Genomic DNA, 25,717 nt, shown 5'->3' on the forward strand with positions numbered 1-25,717 from the left:
CACTATCTCAGGCTCATTCACTTGTTCATCTTCCAACATTATATATGCCATTAAATGCCAACAATGCCCTACAGTGCTCTGCATAGAGCAAACAGGACAAACCCTATGCCAAAGGATAAATATGCTAAATTACATATGCTAAAATATGGAGCCAAATCTCTCTGATTCCAGACAAGGCCAATGGTAACAGTCCTCCCAACCGAAATGAGCAGTGACTCAAGAAGGCTTCTTCTTTGTCACAAATTTGTTAGTTGTTAACAAACTGTTGTCCTGGACTCTTGCTCCTTTTTACTGTCACAGACAGACTAACGTGGCTACGATCTTGATGTATCTCATTTGGTATAATTATGGTGTTTTCATGGGTCCTTCAGTAACTATAGTGAAAAAACTTTGCTGTCACTCTAAGGGATCTGTCCAAAGGAGGTCTACTTATAAATAGGTGCTCAAAGGAGCTTACAGCCAGGAAAGTGTACTTAGGAAGGATTGCAGCCTAACCTTATTAATCTTTCCCAAGCAGCTGTAGCTGCAAGGCTCACATTGCCATAGTCAGACATGTTATCTATTAAACTGTTTCCCCAGAAATAATTCAAGGTTATGATGCGGGCCTGGTGCACCCAGAGGCAAAGCCTCAAATGGTCAATCCTGAGAACAGAAGGAGAAAAGGATCAGAATTTGTAAACAGTACATAACTGTGATATGGACTGTACAGTACTGCAAATGTTTCAGTCTTAATCTGTTTATACTTTGTTTCCAAATCTTTATATTATTATAGTTGTATTTTGTTATTGGGTACCTGACATGGACTGTTTTGTGCTGGTTATGAACGGTAATAAAATTACTGTAATGTAATAAAGGGTCAGAGCCAAATTTATATGGCAATGTTGCCAGCTCTGAAGGGCTAGCTAGCAAATGGGGGCCTCCTGAGACAGAACCCCCAGAGACATATATCTCCAAGGAGGCTTCACCCAGCCCACCGAGGGTCTCACCAAGACAGACCACAGAAGCAGCAAGACAGGAGAGAAAGGAAATGGACCACAAACCCCAGGCTCTGTCACTTTAAAGCTTTCTGCTCTGCAAGAAGGGTGTGGTGAGGAATGACTCAATGGGATAATCAGTCAGAGGCTGAATTCAGATGGCCAGTTTGGATCGACACAATGGTATGATCAAAATGGTATGTCCATATGTGCACATTTGGTCCCCACTTCCCTCCCACTCTCACCTCATCCTCAGACACATGTATGCCACCTGGTGGTTAGTAACTGGCAGCAAATCACCCAAGTGCATCTGGGGCACCTTTCACAGCCCTCTGAACAGCTGTGGATTGCCAGGGAAGCACCTCCCATGCACTCCAGCCTGTGACAGCTCCTCCTAGGCCCGTGCAGCCTTTCCCTCTTTTGGCAGCAGAGCACATGCTGTCTAACCACCCCGGAGCACCTCAAATTTATTTATTTATGTTATTTTATTGGATTTGTATCCCGCCCTCCCCGCTGAAGCAGGCTCAGGGCGGCTCACAACAGTAAAAACATTTACTAATCAAAATCTTACAATAAAACAATTAAAACATTTTTAAAATAGTTTGGTGCTAATGATAATAATACATTCCAGTAATCAAACTATGCTGCCTTTTTCCTGAGCTGGGAGGCTGCCACCCCAAGCTGCCTGTCTGTACCCTGCCACAGAGAGGTATAAGGTAGGGTTGCCAAGTCCAATTCAAGAAATATCTGGGGACTTTGGGGGTGGAGCCAGGAGACTTTGGGGGTGGAGCCAGGAGACATTGGGGCGGAGCCAGGAACAAGAGTGTGACAAGCATAATTGAACTCCAAGAGAGTTCTGGCCATCACATTTAAAGGGACAGCACACCTTTTTAAATGTCTTCCTTCCATAGGAAATAATGAAGGATAAGGGCACCTTCTTTTGGGGCTCATAGAATTGGACCCCCTGGTCCAATCGTTTTGAAATTTGGGGGATACTTTGGGGAGAGGCACTAGATACTATATTGAAAATTTGGTGCCTCTACCTCAAAAAACAGCTCCCCCAGAGCCCCCGAAACCTCCAGATCAATTCCCCATTATACCCTATGAGAAGACGTTTCCCTCTCCACCCCCCTCCACCCCGCCCCCCCCCCTTTCTGGGAAATCTGATGCAGGAGACAGAACTCACTCACCTCCAGAGGTGCAAAGGCACATGGTCCTTTGGGGGCGTGGCTGGGCTCCCCTCCCTTCACCGGCCAGCTGACTGGGGGCGGGAAGCAGCCTGAGAAAATGGAAGAGCTCTGGCTGCTGCGATCGGGGCTGGGTGGGAAGGGCTGCCGTTCTCCCCCTTCCCCCCCCCGCTTTCCCTTTTATGGCCAGCGGGAGGAGGAGGCTCCAAATCGGGGGTCTCCAGGCCTAGCGGGGGATTTGGGACCCTCAGTTTTGCCCATGTAGTGATTGCATTAAATTGGCTACTTTCTGTATTCTGTCCATATTACCCAACTCCCTGTCTCTAACCACCCTGTTGAGCAATCAGCACTTGAGGCCAAGCGTAGCATTTCTTTTTTTCTGGATAGCCTACTCTTAAGAAGACACAAAACTTCCTCAGAGGCAGCTTCACCCATGCTGCCAAAGGTCTCATAAAGACCATGGAAGCAGCAAGAATGGAGAGAAAGGCTTCCAAAAGCAAAGCAATCCTTCTTGTTTTTCTTTCTGAACTTGCAGATCTTTCTTCTCAATTGAGATTGTGACAGCTAAAGTTCAAGAGCTCTTTGTCTCTTCCCCTTAAGCTCGTGTCCACAGTCCTGAGGCTTTAGAAGCAGAGCTGAGACTCAGAAAGCTATTACTCAGTTTGCTTCTACCTGGATAGTTTGCAGAATCTCCCCAGTATATAAAAAAGGTTTAAAAAAAATTCTACAGCAATACTTACTTAGTGGAACTTATAATTTTCATCTTGGCCTCCATGAACATGGTACCCTCCACCGGCATCGTCAATATTGTTACAACATTATCATCAGTATCTTCCAAGTGAAGTCCACAGCTCTGAGGCAGAAAGAATAGATCACTTGTTCATCCCATTTCATTATAGTGACATCTTTCTATGGGTCTCTGTTTTGTGTCTAATTAGGCCTCAAAATCAATACACTGAAGGATTCTCATAAAACTTTTTCTTTATTTTATGCTGTTCACATATTGGGAATCATGAAATCCACATGACCGCAAGATACATGGGGCAATAACTAGAATGAGTAAAAAAAAAAAAATAAGGCAAGATGTAGTGGGGTAAGTGGCAGGATCCAACCCATTGTAGGTAATTTTTGATGTTATGGTTAGGCTTTTTGAATAAAACAACTAAAACAGAAACTGGAACTGAACTAGACACTATGATGGGAAATCATATTGATCATGTCATCTGTCTGCATTTTGTAGTTTGCATTCGTGGATGGCAGGGAAAGAGGCCATTTTCCTTCATTTTTCATTATTGCTACAGCTCCCTGTCCTGTGGTGCATTTTGCTGGTAAGGGTCTTAGAGAGGAGCTTCCAGTCTAACGACTGGTTGCTTGAGGAAGGAAAAGGTGAATTCTTCCATGAACTCTTCCTGTGGAGCCCCAATGCTCCTGTATTGCTAACTCAAGACCTTTGTACAATCAAAGTAGATGATTTATGTTTTATTTTTCCACTTGATTTAATGTCTGACTTTCTTGCATAGTGGACTACTATTTAAAAAAAATCCTAGGAATACCAGGAAAACTATTTTCAAACATTCCGTAAACATTAAAAACTATAGTATCTTCTTTATTAAAAATGCCTTGTAAAAAGTTTTGTTTTACACAGTCTACAGAATGCTTTCCTGATTTTCACCAGAGAATGTTTGAGAATGGGCAACTGAGCCTACCTGTTTTTAGAGTGGCACTTTCAAAAGGCTTTGCTCAAATGAGTAAAGCTGTTGAGGAGAAGAAGATTGGGAAAGGCAATGAGCATATTGAGGGTCTCCAGTTCCAGAACCATTGAAGACATTTCATGAATCAGAATGCCTACCATGAACTGGTGGGGAGAGAAGCAGGTGATAACACCCATTGGTCAACCAAGCAGTCAATTTGAAGCAAATTATTATTCCAATAACAGAACATTATGATGCCAGAAGTAGCTACCAGAAATCCGAAATAAAACTAGCTCATCCATAACTGTTAATTTAGTATTCCTTTCTACAATAAGCAATGCTTGTTGAACAGGTTTCCTTAGAGCTCAGAATTAATTACTCTTGCTTAGGGTTTACTGCTTACAAAACCTGCCAAAATTTCCTACAAATTCTTCTTAAAGCTTTGTGAATTTCTTTTTTAAATGAGAGGATTGACCAAGAGTGTCAGGACGCTGCAGAAGATGCAGAAGACTTTGTTTAACAGTGTCAAATTTAAAATGTCTGGTAACATGTAAACCAGGGGTGGAATTCTAGCAGGAGTTCCTTTGCATAATAGGCCACACCCCACTGATGTAGCCAATCCTCCAAGAGCTTACAAAAAAGAGAGCCTTTTAAGCTCTTGGAGGATTGGCTACATCAGGGGGTGTGGCCTAATATGCAAAGGAGCTCCTGCTAGAATTCCACCCCTAATGTAAACTATTATTATGGTTGCATAGAAAAGTCTGAAAAGGCCTTTTGCCTCCCCATTGTGGACAATATCTTCAAGATGGTGGCAACGATACACATATAGAAGACCATTGTTAGAAGGAATGGAAGTGGCTGTGAACAGAAGGTCAGCCACATTCCACTCGGTAGTGTCACTGCAGGAAAGTTTTGCTATTGGACTAAAGTCATAGCAGAAAAATAATTTGGACATTTGAAAAACCAGTACAAAGTAGTCAGAAAACAACAGATCCATGCTCCAGTCTCTAGTTGAATACAGAATGTGCTGTTCCTGATGGCAGCACAGTGCAAAAGTCTTCAGATCACAAAATATTAGCCACAGGATACTGATGGCAGGAAATTTGTTTCTGAAGTTGCCATGGTGGGGAGAGTTCATTACACCCATGAACTGAAAGCATTTTATCTATATGTATGAAATTGTCCACCATGTTGGACACAATTGTTATGGCTGGGGTATGTCTTTCATGCAGAAATCTGGAAGCCAAATGGTCAACAGACTACTCATTTGCACCCAAAGTGCTTGAACAGTGTCAGTGTAGTGATAGTTGTATTGTTTTACATTATTAAAAGAGACATGAGGAGCATTTCAGTATTTCTGCCACTGGGTCATACTAATAGCATGCCATTCTACATGAAACAACAGATATCCCACTATGAGCTTATTTATTTTCCATACTGCAGAAAGGTAAAGAAGCTAAAGATAGGGTGGGATCAGAAATGCATACATTTTTAGAAAAGCAAGCATTTTCCTAGTGCTCTGAGATATCTTATGTAACTGTGACAATTATTTAATACATTTTGGGGAGTAATCCATACATTAACCAATATTTGAAAGCATTGCCTTCAAAAGCATTTCACTTATCATTTCACAGAAAATAATATTTTGTAACAGGGACCTTTGTTTGAAAGATTTCCAGAAATCTCTATGCAGTCAGTCACTGAAATCTCTTAATTGTTCTGCAGGGGGTGAAATAAGAGAGGGATGCTTTCCCTTTCCATATTTCATTTTCCACCTAGGTCTTTGCATATTTAGAACTGAGGTTGGGAAGTTAAAACTACTTTCTTTTTCTGATGTTTGAAAAACATTTACAACACAACCATCCTCCTACTAGTTGGGGGAAGAGGATCCCCCAGTTTGGAGGCCCTCCTCTCACTTCAGGTTGTCAGAAAGTGGGAAGGGGGGAAAGATGTCTGCTGGGCACTCCATTATACCCTGTCGAGACCAATCCTCATAGGGCATAATGAATAATTAATCCATGGGCATTTGGGGCTCTGGGTGGGGGAAGAGGCACCACATTTTTAGCATAACGTCTGGTGCCTTTTTGAGGAAGAGGCACCACATTTTTAGCATAACATCTGGTGCCTCTCCTCAAAACACCCCAAGCTTCAAAAAGATTGGACCAGGGAGTCCAATTTTATGAGCCCCAAAAGAATGTTGCCCTATCCTTCATTATTTCCAAATGGAGAGAAGTCAATGTGTGGTCCCTTTAAATGTGATTGCTAGAACTTGCTTTGGAGGTCAGTCATGCTTGTCACATCCTTGCTCCTGGCTCCACCCCCGAAGTCTCTAGATATTTCTTGCGTTGGACCTGGCAATCCTATCCTAAACCAAAACCTAAATCAATTCCTCAACAAGGGGGCCACTATGTGAGCTAAAGTATCATCAAAGGACATTGAGAAGTAGGCATTTAGTTAGGAAAGGAGTTAGGCTGCCAACTACTGTCCAGCACTCAGCGGGAGGTGGGGCAGGTAAAGCCTTGGGATGTCTCTTCCAGGAAAACCTGGATTCCGCTGAGGTAGCAGAATAGGCCCTTAACTTCTTTCACTTGTGTATACAATTAAATGTTCATTTCAACCTGCACATCCATTTTGAAACAATTTCTCTCAGAAGTAATAAGCCTCTGGGCTCCATATCTGTCCCCAAGGACAGGGGTTTGTCTTCCCTCCACCGCTGTGAGAAACTTGACTCCCATAATGAAGACACCAGTCTGTATTTAAGTACAGCTAAAGCAAATAAATATAGAGTCAGGAGAAGTTGTGACAGTTCAGTAATCAGCATTCTAACAAGATGGAAAAGGCCTGGAACTTATGAAGAACCCAGGAGCAAAGAGGAGTATGCCTAGACATCTTCAAACCCAAGAATGGAGAGTGGATGGATATATCAGATTTTCATCTTCACTTGGAGGTAAAGCAATTTTAAGTAGTAGCTCAACTACCGTCTTTGCCCTTGGAGAAACTCATGTCACTATATCTCAGGATATGTGCCATCACATAAAGTGGCTAAGACGAGAATGGCACCCTTTGACCTTGCAGTCTGGACACACAAGTTCTGCCAGTACCTTATTACTGTCCAACTTCATTATCACAAAGGGAAAACAAAATGGGAAGAATTTGATGGGTTTTTTTAAATGTAAATCCAAGAGATTTTTAATTTTAATTCTGCATTTCTCTTTTGGTTCTGTACATGATACTGCAGCCAATAGTTATCCACGAGTCTGATTATCCATTGGATCTGTCTTTGTGCCTAAATATACTTCTGACCCTAGTTTCACTATCCAGACAACTTGGTGTCCTTAAATAAAGCAGAAGCTGGTTCTGTGGCATCTCCCCTTAGAAGACCATTCTCAGTTTATAAGATAAAGGTCTGTTGACATTCAAGCTTAGTCTTGAACTTTTTATTACGGTCATAGACCAATATAAAAACTATAACACATCGGGCGTTTTCGCACTGACCTTCTAGTGGCGCGACCACCCTCTTCACACCGGAGGATCTGCCCGGATTTCGCACAAGAAGCGCCGGCGCACCCAAAAGAGCCGGCGACTTCCGTCGCGAAACCTGCTCAAACGGAAACCGCCAAGAAGCAGGAAAACGTTTGAGCGGGTTTCGCGACGGAAGTCGCCGGCTCTTTTGGGTGCGCCGGCGCTTCTTGTGCGAAATCCGGGCAGATCCTCCGGTGTAAAGAGGGTGGTCGCGCCACTAGAAGGTCAGTGCGAAAACTCCCATCATGTAAAAACCCTCCTAAACTACATAAACTACAATAAAATACATAAAACTTTTCCACACCTATACAGGTCAGGGATAACTAAAATATAATTTAACCAATTTTAAAATCCAGAATCAGTTCAAATTAATATAAAATCCTTTAAATCAGAATATATAAAATCGTTTATAACCTAAAATTCAAACAGATCATACAAAACCTACAATTTCTTGTTTCTTAGTATGGAACTTCACAAAGTAATGGCAGAATTTAGCTATCTGTCTAGAGATAGATGGACTTGCATCCACCAAAAGTTTCTCCAAACACGCCCTGTCCGCATCTGTTATTGGTTTAACTACAGTCGAGGAAACAAACCTGTCCCTATATGCTTGGTGGAATGGGCATCGAAAAAACATGAGTCATCGACTCCACCTCTCCCGTAGTCCAAGAACAGCGTTGATCTTCATACGGAACTTTTCTATATTTCCCTTCTAACACTTTTGAGGGCATGGCTGCACATCGAGCCAATGTAAAGGCTCTTCTGTGAGCTGATACCTCCAAATAAGAAAAGTACTTGGCGATCCTCATAACATATTTGGTCTCAGTAGACGCCAAAAAAGAAGGGGCCTGTTCTAGATCCCTTTGTCTCTCTATATCACAGATTCTTTGTTTGATAATACTTTTTGCTTTGGCATTACTCTGTGTCAAGAGGTTTTCAAGTGAGAATCCTATACTTTCCAAATTGCTTTCAACCAATTGCAGCCATCTTGGCCTATAGAGGTCTTGAATTATTAGAGGAAAGAGGCCTTTTTTGATTATAGATTCTTAGCCATTGGTATGCTGAAGATAACATAATTCTGGCCTCAATTCTCATTTGCCCAGTTTCTAGTCACAAAAGGGCATTTGGCACACCTGGCGGGAGCTGCAAGATGTTACAGAGAAATTTAGATTGCACTTTTTCAAGAGCCTGTAATTTTTTAGCCGAAATGCCCAGGTTAATACCATACAGCAGTTGTGTTAAAACTTTATATTGGAACAGTTTCAGTGCTGCCGGAACATAAAAGCCCCCCTTAGGACGAAAAAATCTCAGGATAGCATACATTGTTTTCTCAGCTTTCTCCACCCTCATATTACAATGTTCAGTATAGGCGTCTGTATCCTGAATTACAATTCCCAAATAAGTAAATTTTGTTACTTGTTCTATTTTCTCCCCTTTCATAGTCCAATACCTCTTCTTGGCTTTTTTACCAAATGCCATCACTTTTGTTTTTTCAAAATTTATTACCAAACGTTCCTTTTCACAATACTTAACAAAGCTGTCTAATGCCCTCCGCAACCCAATAGGTGTTCTAGATAACAGTACCACGTCATCTGCATATAGCAGTACTGAAAGGTGGCGAAGAGCCAGCTTTGGGGGGTGTAATTTAATATCAGTCATATGTTCCACCATATCACTGATGTAATAATTAAATAAGATGGGGGCCAAAAGACAACCCTGTCTTACGCCCTTCTTGATTTTTATTGGTTCTGTGAGTAATCCTTGCATATTGCATCTCACCCTAAGAAATGATTCTTCATGGAGGCCACGAATAAGAAATAGGAGCCTTTTATCAATATTGGAAGCCGCTAGTTTTTGCCACAATCGTTGCCTTGAGATGGAATCAAATGCTGCCTTTAAATCAATAAAAGCCGCATATAGAGCGGTTGTACCTTTGCCAGAGTACTTCTCAATTAGCTGTTGCAATATTAGGCAGTGCTCAGTTGTCGACCTTTCTTTCCTAAATCCAGCCTGTTCCAAGGGGATAATTTCTTCTTGTTCCATCCATATTTCTAGTTTTTCTAAAAGATGTCTTGTATAAATCTTACTTATAATATTTAAAAGACTTATGGGCCTATAATTGGCGGGATTATTTCGATTGCCCTTCTTAAAAATAGGGACAACTATAGCTGTTCCCCACTGCTTTGGAATTCGACCTGTTTGATCAACATAAGTAAAAAAAAGATGCCAGAAACTGTGCCCACCAATTTACATTCTCTTTAAGCACTTCAGCTGGTATGCCGTCTATACCTGGGGCTTTCCTATTTTCCAGTTGCATTATATGGGCTTTTATTTCTTGCATACTAACTGGTGGCCACTGAGGAAGGTTCTCTGTGTTACCTGAAAAAGGTGGTTGAACATTGTCATCATATAAATTCTGAAAGAAAGCAGTCCATGTTTCCACCGGGATATACATGTCCAGGGGAAAGGTTGTCTTAAATCCCCCAATCTTTATTAGTTTCCAAAAAAGTGCAGTTTTTTAGTTTAACAGGCTGTATAAGTTCCTCCCATAGTTTCCTAGTATATTCTTTCTTCTTCCTATGAATAATGTCTTTATAGGGTTTTTTATGGCTCACTAAGGCATTTTGTGTCTCTACCCTTTTTTCTATGCTACTTCTCATCGCAAGGTAATACAAACGATTTAGTTCTTTTTTTGCTTGAACACATTCAGAATCAAACCAAGGTTTGGTTTTCCTATATAATCTATTCCCTATTGGTACAGTCATAATAGAGTAAATCTCCTGAATTATATCTTGGTAAACTATTAGCGGGTCTTGGTTTTTCTCTAAAGCTGTAAACACTGACACATGCTTCAGCAAATTTTCTGGAGTTAAGATTTCTTTCACTTTTTTATCCAGTTCCCCACCCCACCGTACTCTTCTCCCCCTAATTCCTATCCTTGTTGTATAACGTGCCTCTTTTTGGTTAGTATTTAATGGAAGCGCTATCTGCAGACATAGAGGTACGGTAGATGGTCACCCTCCAAGTATGGGAATACTTGGAAATTTTTAATCAGAGGTAATAGAGAATTGCATATCAGCATATAATCAATAGTGCTCATTCTATTCCCGGACATAAAAGTGTATTTGCCTGGATAATCGCTATAGAATGCCCCATTTAAAATATGGAGCTCTCTTCTACCTGCTAATTTAGCTAAACATAGGCCAGCAAAGTTTGCCTTACAATCTTTAGAATCTTGTGTGAAGGGGAGTCCATTCTGGCCTTGCTCCTGCTCATCTAGTAGGGAATTATGTTTGTTTAGCAAAAAGGCATCATTCATTCCCATACGGGCATTAAAATCCCCTGCCACTAAAATTTGAGCTTCTGGATGTTCCAGGGCAAGATTTATTATAAATTGGTCTAGTAATGCCCAATTTTCTTCTATAGATGACTGTTTTGTTAGAGGTGGGATGTATACATTTATGATAATCAGGCTTCCCCTGTCCCATCTCACCAATAGAGCCATAGCTAAATGGGACAGCGAGGGTTTCAATACGCATTGAACCTTAAGGGCATTAGAAATAAAGATACCCAGGCCTCCCCTTAACCTCCCTGGGCCCTTTCCTGGAACTGTCGGTAAATTATAGGAGGAATAACCATCCAACCAAAGAGTTTCTGCCATCCACGTTTCCTGCAATATAATAATATCAAAATCTCTCTGAAAAAAAGGAACCTCTATGTACAAATGGATACATCTTAGCCATCCCGCCACATTCCATGACAAAATTTCAATAGGTTTGTTAGTGATCCCCATATCTTGCATTGAGGACAGTCATGAGTGTTTTCCTCCATCAGGTGCATGGGTGACATCCCTTATTTCACATATTTCAGGATCGTCAGCTGCAACAATCAGGTTATGCTTTCCTTTGTTAATTATATCCAGACAACTTGGTGTCCTTAAATAAAGTAGAAGCTGGTTCTCTGGCATCTCCCCTTAGAAGACCATTCTCAGTTTATAAGATAAAGGTTTGTTGACATTCAAGCTTAGTCAAAGGAGAAAAGAGACACCTCCCGAGTGCTGCTCTGGTTTGTGATGCATTTCGCCATAAGAGCTGTTTCTGGCACAGCAGTGTGAGTATGTTAACCAGAGTCCGCCTAAAATTTAAGGTCAGCTGCATGAAGTGTGCTATGGTATCACTGTGAGTCACAACTTTAACAACTTTTCTTTTCACATCAATAAATCCAATGAATATTTTTGTTGTAATCTGTGCATCAGCCCTGTAAAGTATTCCTGTATTATAATCCCTCCATTGTGGACACTAAAGTTTAGAAACTAGTTTATAAGGCCATCTATAGATTTCATTGCAGAGACAAGATTTGCAAGGGGTGGAACATGTTATTGCACCACTGTATTTTTTGCAACATTCATAGTTAGCACTTGCAGCATTTGAAAACCCTTAGATACATCATTTCATTGTGGTCTTTCATTAACCCCACACAGTAAACCAGTGTAATATTTCCTCTATTGCAGTTCTAAAGCTACAAGCAAATTTCTCACCTAAAGCAACCCACTAGCTTTCATCTGGGAACTCCCAAATCGTAACACTTTCCCTTATAGCCAGTTCCTGTACCGCAGGTGAAGGGATTAAACCTGGTCTATTAAGTACTTGTTGTTGTTCAGTCGCACAATCGAGTCCGACCCTTTGCGACCCCATGGACAAAGTCACGCCAGGCCCTCCTGTCTTACACCATCCTCCAAAGTCTGCTCAAATTTGTGTTAGTTCTTACAGCAAATACAGAATGCAACAAATCTGTTCTTCAACACAAACTTCATTCTTCGAGGATTCAGTGATCACCCAGAGCTCCAGACTCTTCTCTTTGTAGCATTCTTCACAATCTATGTGCTTATTGTGGCTGGCAATCTCATCATTGTTGTGCTGGTTGTCAGTGATGAGCATCCCCACACCCCCATGTATTTCTTCCTAGGCAACCTGTCATGCCTGGAGATCTGCTACACATCCACCATCTCGCCCAGATTGCTCTTCAGTCTGTTGACAGGGGATAGAACCATTTCAGTTCATGGCTGCATTATACAATATCACTTCTTTGGTGTCTTAGCATCAACAGAATGTTATCTCTTGGCTGTGATGTCATACAATCGATACTTAGCCATACTTAAACCATTGAGATATACATCTCTCATGAATAGCAGAGTCTGCATCTGGCTTATTACCTTCTGTTGAATGAGTGGGGTATTAAGTATCAGTATAATAACATAATTGTTGCTGAAGCTGTTGTTTTGTGGTCCAAATGAAATTGAACATTTCTTTTGTCACCTAGCTCCCATGTTAAAGCTTTCCTGCAGCAACACTCATTTCGTGGAACTTCTAATTTTCATTTTTGCCTTCATAGACACTGTTCCACCATTTCTCCTTACCCTGATCTCATACATGAATATTGTCACCAACATCCTCCAAATGAAGACCAAGGCTTCAAGGAAGAAGGCTTTATCCACTTGTTCCTCTCATCTCATTGTAGTTACACTTTCGGGGGGCGGGTCTCTAATTTGTGTCTATTTACTCCCTGGAATGAAAACAATGAATGAGCTTCATAAAACTTTCTCCCTGTTTTACACTGTCCTTTCTCCTATGCTAAATCCTCTTATATACAGTCTGAGAAACAGAGAGGTGAAGGCATCCCTTTAGAGAACTGCCACTAAAATTGTCCATGTCTCTTTTACCTTATCTTAATTATGGCTGTTTGATATTGTTAAGGAGCTGTAGTTCTCTGCACATTTCAGTACTTTATCATACACATGTTATGATAACCTAACCTGGATGGCCCAGACTACACCTATCTTTTCAGATCTCAGAAGCTAAAGAGGGTTGGCCCTGATTCGTACTTGGATGGGAGACCACCATTTAAGTCGAGTCACTGTGCAGAGGCAGGCAACGGCAAACCAATTCTGCACTTCTTTTGCCTGGAAAACTCTATAGGGTTGTTATAAGTCAATTGAGACCTGATGGCACTTTCCAGAACCACCGATATGATAACATTGCTCATGAAATAATATGTTCCTCTAATAAACCTTTTTTTTTTTCATATACTGCATAAGATAGAACTATCTAAAGGAGAAGTGGAATTTGAAATACAATATACCAGATATGTCATTGTGTAATGTTGTGAAAAACCTTGCACAATTATTGTGTAATTATTCTTCACATTGAGAAAATAAAGAGCAAATAGATCAATACTTTAAAACATTAACTTAAAAAGCATTTCACTCATTCTGTTGGTGATAAGATTTCATAAGGTTCTTTTATTTTAAATATTTTTTGTAAAATGTCTATTTTTTCCATAGGAAAAAATGGGGGGGGGGATGCTTTTCCCTTCAATATTGCCATTTCCCCCCTAGGTTTCTGCATTTCTAAACTTGACATGAGAATGCACTACTGCTTTTCTGAATGTAGTCACAGCCTCCTAAATTCAAAGGAGGCCTCTCTATTAATTTTTGACTGAAGAGAGCACTATACACACTGAAGCATAAATGTAAGAGCTCCTGTGAGGTAATTCCTACAGTTATCATCCTCACCAGGCTCTCAAAGTCTTCAGGGGCACCTGCATATAGAGAACGAACCATATGTCCACTGATACCATTGTGGCTTCCTTGTGGGGATGCCTTCAGTTATAGGCACAAAATTAGGGACAGAGTTTCTCATAGTTTTCTACTCCATATTAAAACTCAAGGCCAGGAAATTTGTAAATGCATCCCACCTTTCCTCATAATATTTTGTTTAAAGGTCCAGCATTTGATATCTGTCACTACATTTTATTCAGTCCAGTGTTCGAAAATCTAAGAAAGAGATTTGTATGTTAACAGTATGTTTTGTTACATCCCACGACAAAATATGAAGCCAAATCTCTCTGATTCTGGACAAGACCTATGGTAACAGTCTTCCCAACTAGAAATGAGTCATAAAGGCTCATACCCTGTCACAAATTTTGTTAGTTGTTAAGGTGTTCCTGAACTCCTATGCTTTTTTACTGCTACAGACATACTAATATGGCTACCCATCTTGTTCTATCTCATTTGACATAATTATGGTAGAGAGACCTGCAAAAATTTCTTACAAATTCTTCTTAAATCTTCAGGAATTTCTTTGTTTCTGGACAAGACCTATGGTAACAGTCTTCCCAACTAGAAATGAGTCATAAAGGCTCATACCCTGCCACAAATTTTGTTAGTTGTTAAGGTGTTCCTGAACTCCTATACTTTTTTACTGCTGCAGACATACTAATATGGCTACCCATCTTGATCTATCTCATTTGACATAATTATGGTAGAGAGACCTGCAAAAATTTCCTACAAATTCTTCTTAAATCTTCAGGAATTTCTTTGTTTTCCATGCTGTAAATGAGAGGGCTGAAAATGGTGTCAGAACTGTACAGAAGATGAAGAAAGCTTTATTTAACTGTGTCAAGTTGAAAATGTCTGGTAATATGTAAACTATGATTATGGTTGCATAGAAATTGCAAACCAGAACAAGTCTGAGAAGTGCTTTTGTCTCCCACTGGTAGACAGTATCTTCAAGATGGTGGCAATGGTACAAGGTCATTATTAGAAGGTCATTATTAAGGAGGAATGGGGGTGGCTGTGAGCAGAAAGTCAGCCACATTCCATTGGGTGGAGTCACTGCAGAAAAGTTTTGCTATTGGGATAAAGTCATAGAAGAAATATAATTTGAACATCTGAAAAACTGATACGAAGTAGTCAGAAAACAACAGATCCATGCTCCAGTCTCTAGTTGAATGCGGAATGTGCTGATCCCGATGTCAGCAGAGTACCGAGGTCTTCAGATCACAAAATATTAGCCATAGGACACTGATTCCAGGAAATTTGTTTTTGTTGCCATGGTGGGAGGAGAGAAAGATGATACAGCCATGAACTGAAAGTGTTTTATCTATATGCAAGAAATTGTCCACCATGTTGGATACAAATGTTATGGCCGGTAACACATCTTTTATGATGCTCAATGTGCAACAATCAGGAAGCCAAATGTCTGACAGACTGCTCATCTGCACACAACGATCCTGAACATGTCTGACAGCAGAAAAGATATGTGCAGTGACATGTGCCATTTTCTCACAAATGCTTCCCTTACCTTCCAGTAACCAAATCTGATGCTGCACCTGCATATGCAATAATTTTCTTATGCAAGCGTATGATAAAAAAAGAAAATGCTTTTATTTGCCTCAGAGTCTGCTAAAATGGCCAGTTGGGACCATTCAGTACTGGCCCTTGTATACCCAATCTGCAGTCCAATCAAGCTTCCCTCTGGGAGAACAATCCTGAGAGTCTCGTTCCCCTATGAACAGGTTTTTATTCAACCTTTTTTGTCAGAGAGAAGTAATGACTTTTTCGACAGAGAGCAGCACTGACTACCAGCACAAAAACCTCCCTATTCCAAGTAACCAAAGACACTATTTTGTGTTGAAGTACCAATGTAGAAGATTAAAAAAGGGTTAGCTCAGCCTCCAACAGAAAGTTCTTTGGCAAATTGGCTGATGCATACAAAGGACGCAAAAGAGAAGAGGAGTGTGCACTGTGATCCCAAAACTGAAAAATGGGGAGCAGAGAGACTCTTTCTAAAATTCAGCCACCTACTGAAATTCACTTTGAGGTAGATCAATTCTATTTACTATCTCAACTTTTTCCTTTAGCCTGCAGAGAATCTCATTTCTGCATATCCAAGGCTTTGAATCAACACACAATGAATTGCATGTGAGGTGATACAACGACACCCTTCATTTTTCAAGCTGGGCACCTACTACCCAGCAGTTACTCTTCAGTTAGAGTAACCACAATTGCATAAGTAGCCCTATGGGTTTGGTCCTCTTTTTGAGTTTAGTGCCGTAACAGCAAGTCACCACTCAGGTCTGTCATCCATCTTCCCACTGGAAATGTTTCTGGCACATGTTGACATGGGAAATTTCAACTGCCAATAATATGCAGCTGTAGATCAGCTATAGAAACACAAGTATTTCCTTGACTGGCTTCTGCTAGTGATCAGTCAGTTCTTTGGATGTTTCAAGTAGGTCTTGATCAACAACATGATCTGCTGTTCTGTTGCCAGAGTTGAGCAGAGATTGCATGATGAAAAGACGTTACATAGTAAGTAACTAATTTTCACCATATTATTATGATGTTCTGACAATATGTGAATTCCCAGCTTTCATTTCAAAAAGAGGTAAATAATTACAGACGTATGCCTTTTTTCCTGATATCACTGAAATGAGGTCTTAATTATTTTAAAATTAAAGCTGGTAGTTCAGAGAGCCAGTCACACATATTGTTATAATGATATCAACAACAACAACAAGCCTTTATTGGCATAAAACAGGTTTAGCAGTACAAATAACAATATAAGTAATATAAAATCCTGGATAATAGAGTACGCAAGGGAGCTAATGTACATAAAATGAGTAAAATATATGTAATTTCAAGTTTAACAAAATTAAATGAATAAAACAAATAAGATATGGTCATTCCAGAGCCAGTCTCTGTTGGATTTCCATGGCCTGTTGAAGAAATTCGGCAACCGTTAAAGTTAACTCAGAGCAGGTGTCATTTAAAAGTCTGTAGACTTTGCCTGAATCAGCACAGCTCAACATATCTGCTAAAATATCTTTCAAATATGTACGACGAATATCATCATAAAGGGGACAATTCAATAATACATGGGAGATAGTTTCGATACATTTGGGATTACAAAGACAATGTCTGGCACAGTAATCAATCCTGTTAAATCTGCCAAATAAAATAGCAGATGGTAATGCATTGCATCTCATTAATGAGAAAGCACGCCGTTGTTGTGGTGCTTGCAGAAAGGAGAAATATGATGCTAATATTCCTACAGAAAGAGGAAGTTCAAAATTCAGCGGGGAGCAAGTTTTGTTGGCCAGGCTATATAATGTTTGCATTTCGATATCCAAGATTCTAAGCTTAAATTTCAAGAATGCATCTTTTAGGGATAGCATAAAAAGTGAATCTATATCAATGCCCATAGACTTAATTTTCCTCTCAATAAATACTAACCAATTTGACATATTGGATTCTGAGAGCAGTTGATATAGAAGGCTCTCCGAATCTGAGTAGAAATGTAGCCATAACCAATATTTAAATAACAATAGCCATGCTTGTGTTTCCACAAGATTCATCCCTGTTTCTAAACATAGAACTGCATATGGTACGCACTTCGGGAATCCCAGGATTTTCCATAGAAATTTTGATTGGACACCTTCAATGTTGTTGTCCAAGGCTGTGATCCAAACTGGGACCCCATATAAGAGCTATGGTATCACTTTAGCCTTAAAGATTTTTAGCGCAGCTGGGACAAACTGATTGCCTCTACTATAAAAGAAGCACTGAATATCTGCAACGTTAACATTGACTGACTTAATTATACAGTTACGGTGATTAGTCCAAAGTGAGTTATATTGGAAATGAATTCCTAAATATTTATAGTATTTTACTTGTTCCATCTCTTTGCCACCTATTGACCATTTAATTGGTTTCCAAGATTTGGAAAATACAACAATTTTAGATTTGTCATAGTTCAATAGGAGCTTATTGTAGTTAAGGAAAGTGATACAACAGGCAAGCAAGCGTTTTAATCCAATTCTGGAACAAGATAGTAAAACTGTATTGTTTGCATATAAAAGTAAGGGAACATGTCTGGCACCGAGTTTAGGACTATGATGATAGATATCTGACAAAAAGGGAGCAAGGTCATGAAGAAAGAGGTTAAACAGAAAAGGGGCCAACATACAGCCTTGTTTAACCCCTTTGTTTAACAAGATTTTTGACGTAAGATTGCCTGATGAAGAGCATTTGACCTGACAAAAGTTAGAAGTATATAATTTTTAACAAGCATGAGAAGTCTTTTATCAATACTTGTTTGTTCAAGTTTAGCCCAAAGCAGGTCCCTGTCAATTGAATCAAATGCTCCCTTTAAGTCTAAAAAGGCTACATACAATTTCATCTTTTTCCTAATAGCGTATTTGGAAATTAGATGAGACAAGGTATTACAATGATCAAGAGTAGTTTTGCCTTTACAAAATCCCAGTTGTTCAGGACCAAGAATTTTTTCTCGTGTCATCCATTGTTCAAGTTTACTCAAGAGATGTTTAGAATATAGTTTGCCAATGGTAGTTAGGAGACTAATCAGCCTGTAATTATTTGGGATGGTGGGATCTCCTTTTTTATAAATTGGGACCACTATTGAGTTGAGACAGGCTTTAGGAATTATGCCTGTTCTGTCAATATTTGTAAAGAGGGATGTGAGAGGAGTAGCCCACCAATCTGAATCTCACTTTAGGTTTTCAGAAGGAATAGCATCAGGTCCTGCTGCTTTACCTAATTTCAATTGCGAAATTAGTTCTTTAACTTCATCAGGAGGCACAGAGGGCCACTCCGGAAGATCTACCTGAGATAGTTTGAAAGGTCCAGAAGTGTATAAAGTACTTTGGGAGACAACTGATTTTGAAGGTCAAAGTACTCTGATGGTAAGGAAAAAGCCCCAGAGTCACGGTAGCATCTATAGGTATTGCGCAACAGAGTTTTAATGGTTCTACATTCTTTATCAAACCAGGGCTGCAGAAATTTCATGTTTCTTTCCTTTTTTACATTTTTAGGTCTAGCATTTAATGAACTAAGAATGTCAGATATTAGGGAATCATAGGCTGTTATTAGCACTGAAGGATTAGTTGCATTAGTCAAAACACTTCTAAGATTCGAAAAGGAATGAGAGTTTAAAAGTAACTATGCTTCTCATATTGTCTGATTATTCCAGCAGATTTTTGGTAAGAACATAGAATCCACCAAGTGTAGAGAGGGATTAAGGGAAAGGTCAGGGGAAAACTCTGCATGGACGATCAAAATAAGTGGAAGGTGATCACTGGTAATGAGATCACCTATGCAGAAATATTTAAATAAGATTCTAGTGAGGGAGGGACAGTAATGTAATCAATTGTGCTGCAACCCTTCTTAGAAATGAATGTAAAATCCCCAGAATGAGAAAACCTTTCCAGGCCATTTAGCCAGACCCTATTGTGTTGGATACAGAATTTGGCAAAGCAAATGCCTGCCAAGTTTGAAAAGCTATCTTTAGCTTGCCTCCTATAGGGGAAAAAAGGTAGTAAAGTAATATCTAAATTGAGGTTAAGGGCCTTAAAAAAGATTTTTTTCATCATTGCCAACTCTTGCATTAAAATCCCCTGCAGCTGAATGAGCTCTGAGAGAACTGTTCATGAGAGAACAGTTCTGAGAGAACTGTGAGTGACCCACGGTCACCCAGCTGCCTGCATGTGGAGGAGGAGTAAGGAATCAAATCCAGTTCTCCAGATTAGAGCCTGTGCTCTTAATCATTACACCATACTGGCTCTCCACATGATAAGGAGCCCCCTTGCATTATTGTTTTAGATCAGTTACATAATTCTGCATGTTTTGCTACCCAGTTCCTGGCTTCTGTTCACTGCTATCATCTCCATCACTAAAACATTGTTAAAAACATTTTTTTTTTTGTTTTTGTTAAAAAATGTTTGTCTGCCATTTATTTTTTGGAATAGTTATTCTAGCATTTCATTTTTAAAAAGGTAAAGATAGTCCCCTGTGCAAGCACCAGTTGTTTCCAGCTCTCGGGTGACGTTGCTTTCACAACGCTTTCACGGCAGACTTTTTACAGGGTGGTTTGCCATTTCCTTCCCCAGGCATCTACACTTTCCCCCCAGCAAGCTGGGGACTCATTTACTGACCATGGAAGGCTGAGTCAACCTCAAGCTGGCTACCTGAACCCAGCTTCTGCTGGGATCGAGCTCAAGTTGTGAGCAGAGCTTTGGACCGCAGTACTGCAGCTTTACCACTCTGCGCCATGGGGCTCTTCAGCACTCCATTTACTCATCCCATATACATTTAACCTAATGCTTTCATGTTCTTTCTTGGTCTCAAACTGAATCCCAGTTCTTAAAATATCTATCTCACTTTTATCTCATCCCTTCTCCAAAGGCCTTAGGGTGGCTTGTATGGTTCTCGTGTACTCCATTTTTTTTTATTTTTGCAATAGTCCTATGATGATGTAGTTTATTCTGGCTCAAGGTCATTCAGTGAGCTACCCAGGCAGGAATTTGAACCTGGGTCTGCTTCAACCAGGACTTTTTTTGTAGAAAAAGCCCAGCAGGAACCCATTTTCATATTAGGCCACATCCCAGATGTCACCATTCTTTCACTGGGCTTCTTGTAGAAAAAGCCCAATAGGAACTCATTTGCATATTAGGCCACACCTTCTGATGCCAAGCCATTCAGAACTGTGTTCCTGTGCATTCCTGCTAAAAAAAAAAAAAAAACCTGGCTACAACCACTGCCCCATGCTGGATCAATCTATGTATTCCCAGCTCAAGCGTGCCAATTTCCAGAGGTTTTTCTAATCTACCATGCGTACCATGTAGAAAATATTTTTTTTTTAATCAGAGCTTTATTTCATAAAATCTTTTACTTCCTACAGCAGATACAGAACAGAACAAATCTAACTGCCAACACAGTCTTTGTTCTTCTGGGATTTAACGACCACCCAGAGCTTCAGACTCTTCTCTTCCTGGCTTTCCTCAACATCTACATGCTAACTGTGGTTGGCAATTTCATCATTGTTGTGCTGGTTGTCAATGATGTACATCTCCACACCCCCATGTATTTCTTCCTAGGCAACCTCTCATGCTTGGAGATCTGCTACACATCCACCATCCTGCCCAGGCTGCTCTTCAGTCTGCTGACAGGGAATAGAACCATTTCAGTTCATGGTTGCATTATACAATATCACTTCTTTGTTTTTTTGGCTGTTGCAGAGTGTTATCTCTTGGCTGTGATGTCATATGATCGGTTTTTAGCCATATGTAACCCACTGAGGTACATATATCTCATGAATAGCCGAGTATGCATCTGGCTTATTATCATCTCTTGGATGAGTGGGCTGCTAAATGTCAGCATAGTGGCATCACTGTTGTGGAAATTCATGTTCTGTGGTACCAATGAAATTGAACATTTCTTTTGTGACCTAGCCCCTGTGTTAAAGCTTTCCTGCAGCAATACTCAGTTAGCAGAACTTGTAATTTTCATTTGTTCCTCCATCAACACTGTTATCCCCTTCCTACTTACCCTGATCTCATACATAAATATTATCATCACCATTCTCCAAATGAAGACCAAGGCTTCGAGGCAGAAAGCCTTCTCCACTTGTTCTTCCCATCTGACTTCAGTAATCCTTTTCTATGGGTCTCTGATTTGTGTCTATGTACTTCCAGAAACTAGCATGTTAAAGGGGCTTCATAAAACCTTCTCCCTCTTTTATACTGTCTTCACTCCAATGCTCAACCCACTTATCTATAGTCTAAGAAACAGAGAGGTCAAGGTATCTTTTTTTAGAATTGCCACTAAAATTGTCAATGTAGTTCACACCTTACCTTAACGATAGCTGTATTGTTTTACATTATTAAAAGATACATGAGGAGCTACAACTAAATCCTCGTACGACATTTCAGCATTGCTGCCACCGGATCATGCTAATAGCATGGCATTCTACAAGAAGCAACAGATTTTCCACTACAAGCTTATTTATTTTCCATGCTACAGAAGAGTAAACAATCTCAAGATAGGATGAGATCAGAAATGCATACATTTTTACAAAAACAAGAATTTATTTAGTACTCTGGAATATGTTATGTAACTATGACAATTATTTAAACATTTTGGGGAGTATTATGTAAATAAACCAATATTTTAAAGCATTGCCTTCAAAGGCATTTCACAGGGGGTTTTGCTTGATCGAGTTCCAGAAATCTCTAAACAGTCAGTCACTGAAATATCTTAATTTTTTCTATAGGGGATGCTTTTCCTTTTCATATTTCATTTTCCACCTAGGTCTTTGCATTTATAAAACTGAGGCTGGGAAGTTACAACTGGTTTCTTTTTCTGATGTTTGAAAAACATTTACAACACAACCATCCTCCTACCAGTTGGGGCAGGAGGGGGAGAGAGAGATGTCTGTTGGACACTCCATTATACCCTATGGAGACTGATCAGAGAATAGGTCTTTAACTTGTCTTGCTTGTGTACACAATTAAATGTTCATTTCAGCCTACACATCTATTTTAAAACAATTTATCTCAGAAATAATAATCCTCTGGGTTCCAGATCTGTCCCTAATGCCAGGGGTTTGTTTTCCCTCCACTGCTGTAAGAAGCTTGACTCCAGCAGAGCAGTATTTTAGCATAATCATCACTATGATGCCTTCTCCCTTCAGATGGGTGAAGACACTGGTCTGTATTTAGGTTCAACTAAAGCAAATAAATATAGAGTCAGGAGGAGTCAAGACAGTTCAGCAGTCAGCATTCTAACAAGATGCAGTAGGTTGGAACTTATGAAGCACCCAGGAGGCAAGAGGAGTGTGCCTTGAGATCCTCCAACCCGAGAATGGAGAGCAGATGGAATTCATCTGATATTCATCTTCCTAGTGGATTTCACTTGGAGGTAAAGCAATTTTAAGTTCTACCTTCTTTGCCTGTGGAGTAGCTTATGTCAATATAGGTGTTTTTACATTCAGTTTGATCCAGAGTTTTAGAGTCATCAAATCACCTGCCACTGTTCCGCTTTAATTATTTTCCTTTTACATTCAAGCTTTTCAATTTTTTTTTGGGGGGGGGAGGCGTGTCTCTGATCAGAGGGCAGCTGGAATACCAGTGCTTAGTTAAACGTATACGATTGCTTGGAAATCATGTCAACAAATCGTGTCAACTGCAAAAACAATAAAAATTTAAATCACTAGATGAGGCAACCAATGATATGTAAAAATTTCAAATGCTGTCAGTTCTCATGCAAATTATTGCATCTTGTGGTGCCTTTTGGAGGAGTCTTTTAAAACGCAGGAAAACTTTTACAACACAAGTTTGCAACGCCTGTAGAGAAAAGACCAGACCAAAACTAGTCTCGAGAAAAACACTTTTGTGGCGTCGTCAAAACCCGTCTCACTGAAACAAATGTAAATGCCTCGGGAAGCAATGATGCGAAACAATTATGGGAACGTTATGTAATGTAAAAGGTGAGTTTACAATGCGGAGATAGAGATTCGCAAACTGCCAGTGTAAAAACATCCTCTATCTCTGGGTCACATAAAGTGGCTTAGACAAGAATGGCACCCTTTGGCCTTGCAGTCTGGACACACAAGTTCTGCCAGTACCTTATTACTGTACAACTTCATTATCACAAAGGCAAAACAAATTGGGAAGATCTTGGTGTTGTTGTTTTATACATTGTGAATCAGAAATACACTGTGTATATATATAATTTTGTCTGCATTTCTCTTTTGGTTCTGTGCATGATACTGCAGTCAATAGTTATCCAAATGTCCTATTACCATGAAAGCTTGACTACCTAAAAGGTCTGGCTTTGTGCCTAAACATACTTCTGAACTCAGTATCCAGACAACAGAGTGGCCTTAAATAACGCAGAAACTGGTTCTGTGACATCTCCCCTATTTGCCTTGGAAGACCATTCTTAGTTTATAAGATAAAGGTATGTTGACATTCAAGTTGAGTCAAAGGAGAAAAGAAAGGTACCAGCATTCCCAAGCGCTGTACCAGCCTTTCTCTGTTCTGGTCTGTGATGCATCTTGCCATAAGAGCTGTTTCTGGCACATCAGTGTGAGTATGTTAACCTGAGTCAGCCTTAAATTTAAGGTTGGGTGCATGAAGTGTGTTACAGTATCACTGCGAGTCACAACTTTGATTAATCACACCACTAAAACAAATGAGTATTTTTGCTGTAATCTGTGTGTCATCTCTGTAAAGTATTTCTATATTATAATCCCTCCATTGAGGATACTAAATTTTAGAGACCAGTCTACAAGGTCACCTACAGATTTCATTGCAGAGGCAAGATTTGCAAGGGATGAAACCAATACTCCCTTAAAGCTGTGGAGCTGTATGAGCAAGAATTCTACTTCGTGAGCTGCAGGCATTATAATTGTGAGTTACTGCATAAATTAATTTGCTCTGGGGCCATTTTTCCTGAGCTAAGACAAAAATGTGTGAGCTGGAGGCTAAAAAGCTGTGAGCTAGCTCACACTAACTCAGCTTAGGGGGAACACTGAATGGAACATGTTATTATACCACTGTAGACTTTGTATCTTTTCCAACAATCATAGTTAGCAGTTGCAGCATCTGAAAACCCTCAGATACATTATTTCATTGGTCTTTCATCAACCCTGCACAATAAACCAGTGTTATATTCCCTCTATTGCAGATCCTAAAGCTGCAAGCAAATTTCTCACCTAAAGCAACCCACTGTCCAGCTTTCAACTGGGAACTCCCAGATCCTAATTCTTTCTCTTATGGCCAGTTCCTGTGCCACAGGTGAAGAGATCAGACCTGGTCTATTCAGAACTAAGTCTCAAGTTATTTAGTGGGGTTTACTCCCGGGAAAGTGTTGTTACAATTGCAGCCCTCATCCTACTGAGTGCATAGATCCTAGGGATCTAACTCTGTATCAACTGCAGTCTTGCCTTTTAGCATATCGGCTCACAGAAACATTCTGTAAGTATAGAAAACCAGGGAGATAATGGGTGTGTCATTAAAACATTCAGAACCAATTTTTATTGTTTAACTTATTTAATTTCCATATTATATTGCACATTCACGTCTTTAAAATGTGTGCGATTATTAAATTTAGAAATAATTGCCAGCAACAGTGTAGGAAAGGCTGTTCACAAGAGCAATGAAATGCCTGACAGGTGAGGTAGCAAAAAAGTCTCTGTGTACAATGTCTTTATCAGTTTACAACACCCCAAGGCTGGCATTGTGGAATTTTTAAAAGGAAAACAGTGTGGGAAAGAACATTTGGAAGCAATGGGTAAGGAAAGTACATAAACCCTTTCCCTAGAATCTGCAACCTGTGGCTCAGTATGCAATCAAAAATTTTAAATGACATCAAATCTTAAGGTATATTGGAGGGACAGGCAAGATGCTAGAATATCCAGTGTGTAAATGGAATGTCTTATTTGATTAAAGGGCTTCCCAAGATGCTTTTCAGAAAAGAAAATGATATAAGTTATCCATTGTGCACCATGCACATATTCATACTAGCTTTCTAAAACAAGTGCTCAGGGTAAACCTGTGTATATTTATTATTATTATCAGACCTCATATGTGCCCCTTCCTTAAAAAGGCAACAGCCAACATTTCAGCTGCAAAAATGTTATGGATATATTAATTGTGCAGTGATTAGAAATGTCAAGAGAGAGAGAGAAACATACAGAGAGAG

The 25,717-nt window shown here is 39.9% G+C and overlaps 1 protein-coding gene and 1 pseudogene across 1 annotated transcript; both read left to right on the forward strand.

The window, feature by feature from the left end:
* Positions 1-12,323: 12,323 nt before the first annotated feature.
* LOC132583596 (olfactory receptor 5AP2-like) lies at positions 12,324-13,058 on the forward strand (annotated as a pseudogene).
* Positions 13,059-19,176: 6,118 nt separating this feature from the next.
* Positions 19,177-21,869, forward strand: LOC132583597 (olfactory receptor 5B21-like). Its single transcript, XM_060255219.1, has 2 exons — positions 19,177-19,215; positions 20,913-21,869. The coding sequence occupies exons 1-2, from the start codon at positions 19,177-19,179 to the stop codon at positions 21,867-21,869; spliced, it is 996 nt and encodes a 331-aa protein (XP_060111202.1).
* The last annotated feature ends 3,848 nt before the right edge of the window (positions 21,870-25,717 follow it).

The sequence above is a fragment of the Heteronotia binoei genome, chromosome 15 (assembly GCF_032191835.1).
Source record: "Heteronotia binoei isolate CCM8104 ecotype False Entrance Well chromosome 15, APGP_CSIRO_Hbin_v1, whole genome shotgun sequence".
NCBI lineage: Eukaryota > Metazoa > Chordata > Lepidosauria > Squamata > Gekkonidae > Heteronotia > Heteronotia binoei.

What these genes read in the sequence shown, in the direction of transcription:
- LOC132583597 (XM_060255219.1), top strand. Translation starts at nt 19,177, where the DNA reads ATGCTTCTCATATTGTCTGATTATTCCAGCAGATTTTTG. An exon ending in ATTATTCCAGCAGATTTTTG is followed by an intron (nt 19,216 to 20,912) that starts GTAAGAACATAG and finishes TACTTCCTACAG; the next exon opens with CAGATACAGAACAGAACAAA.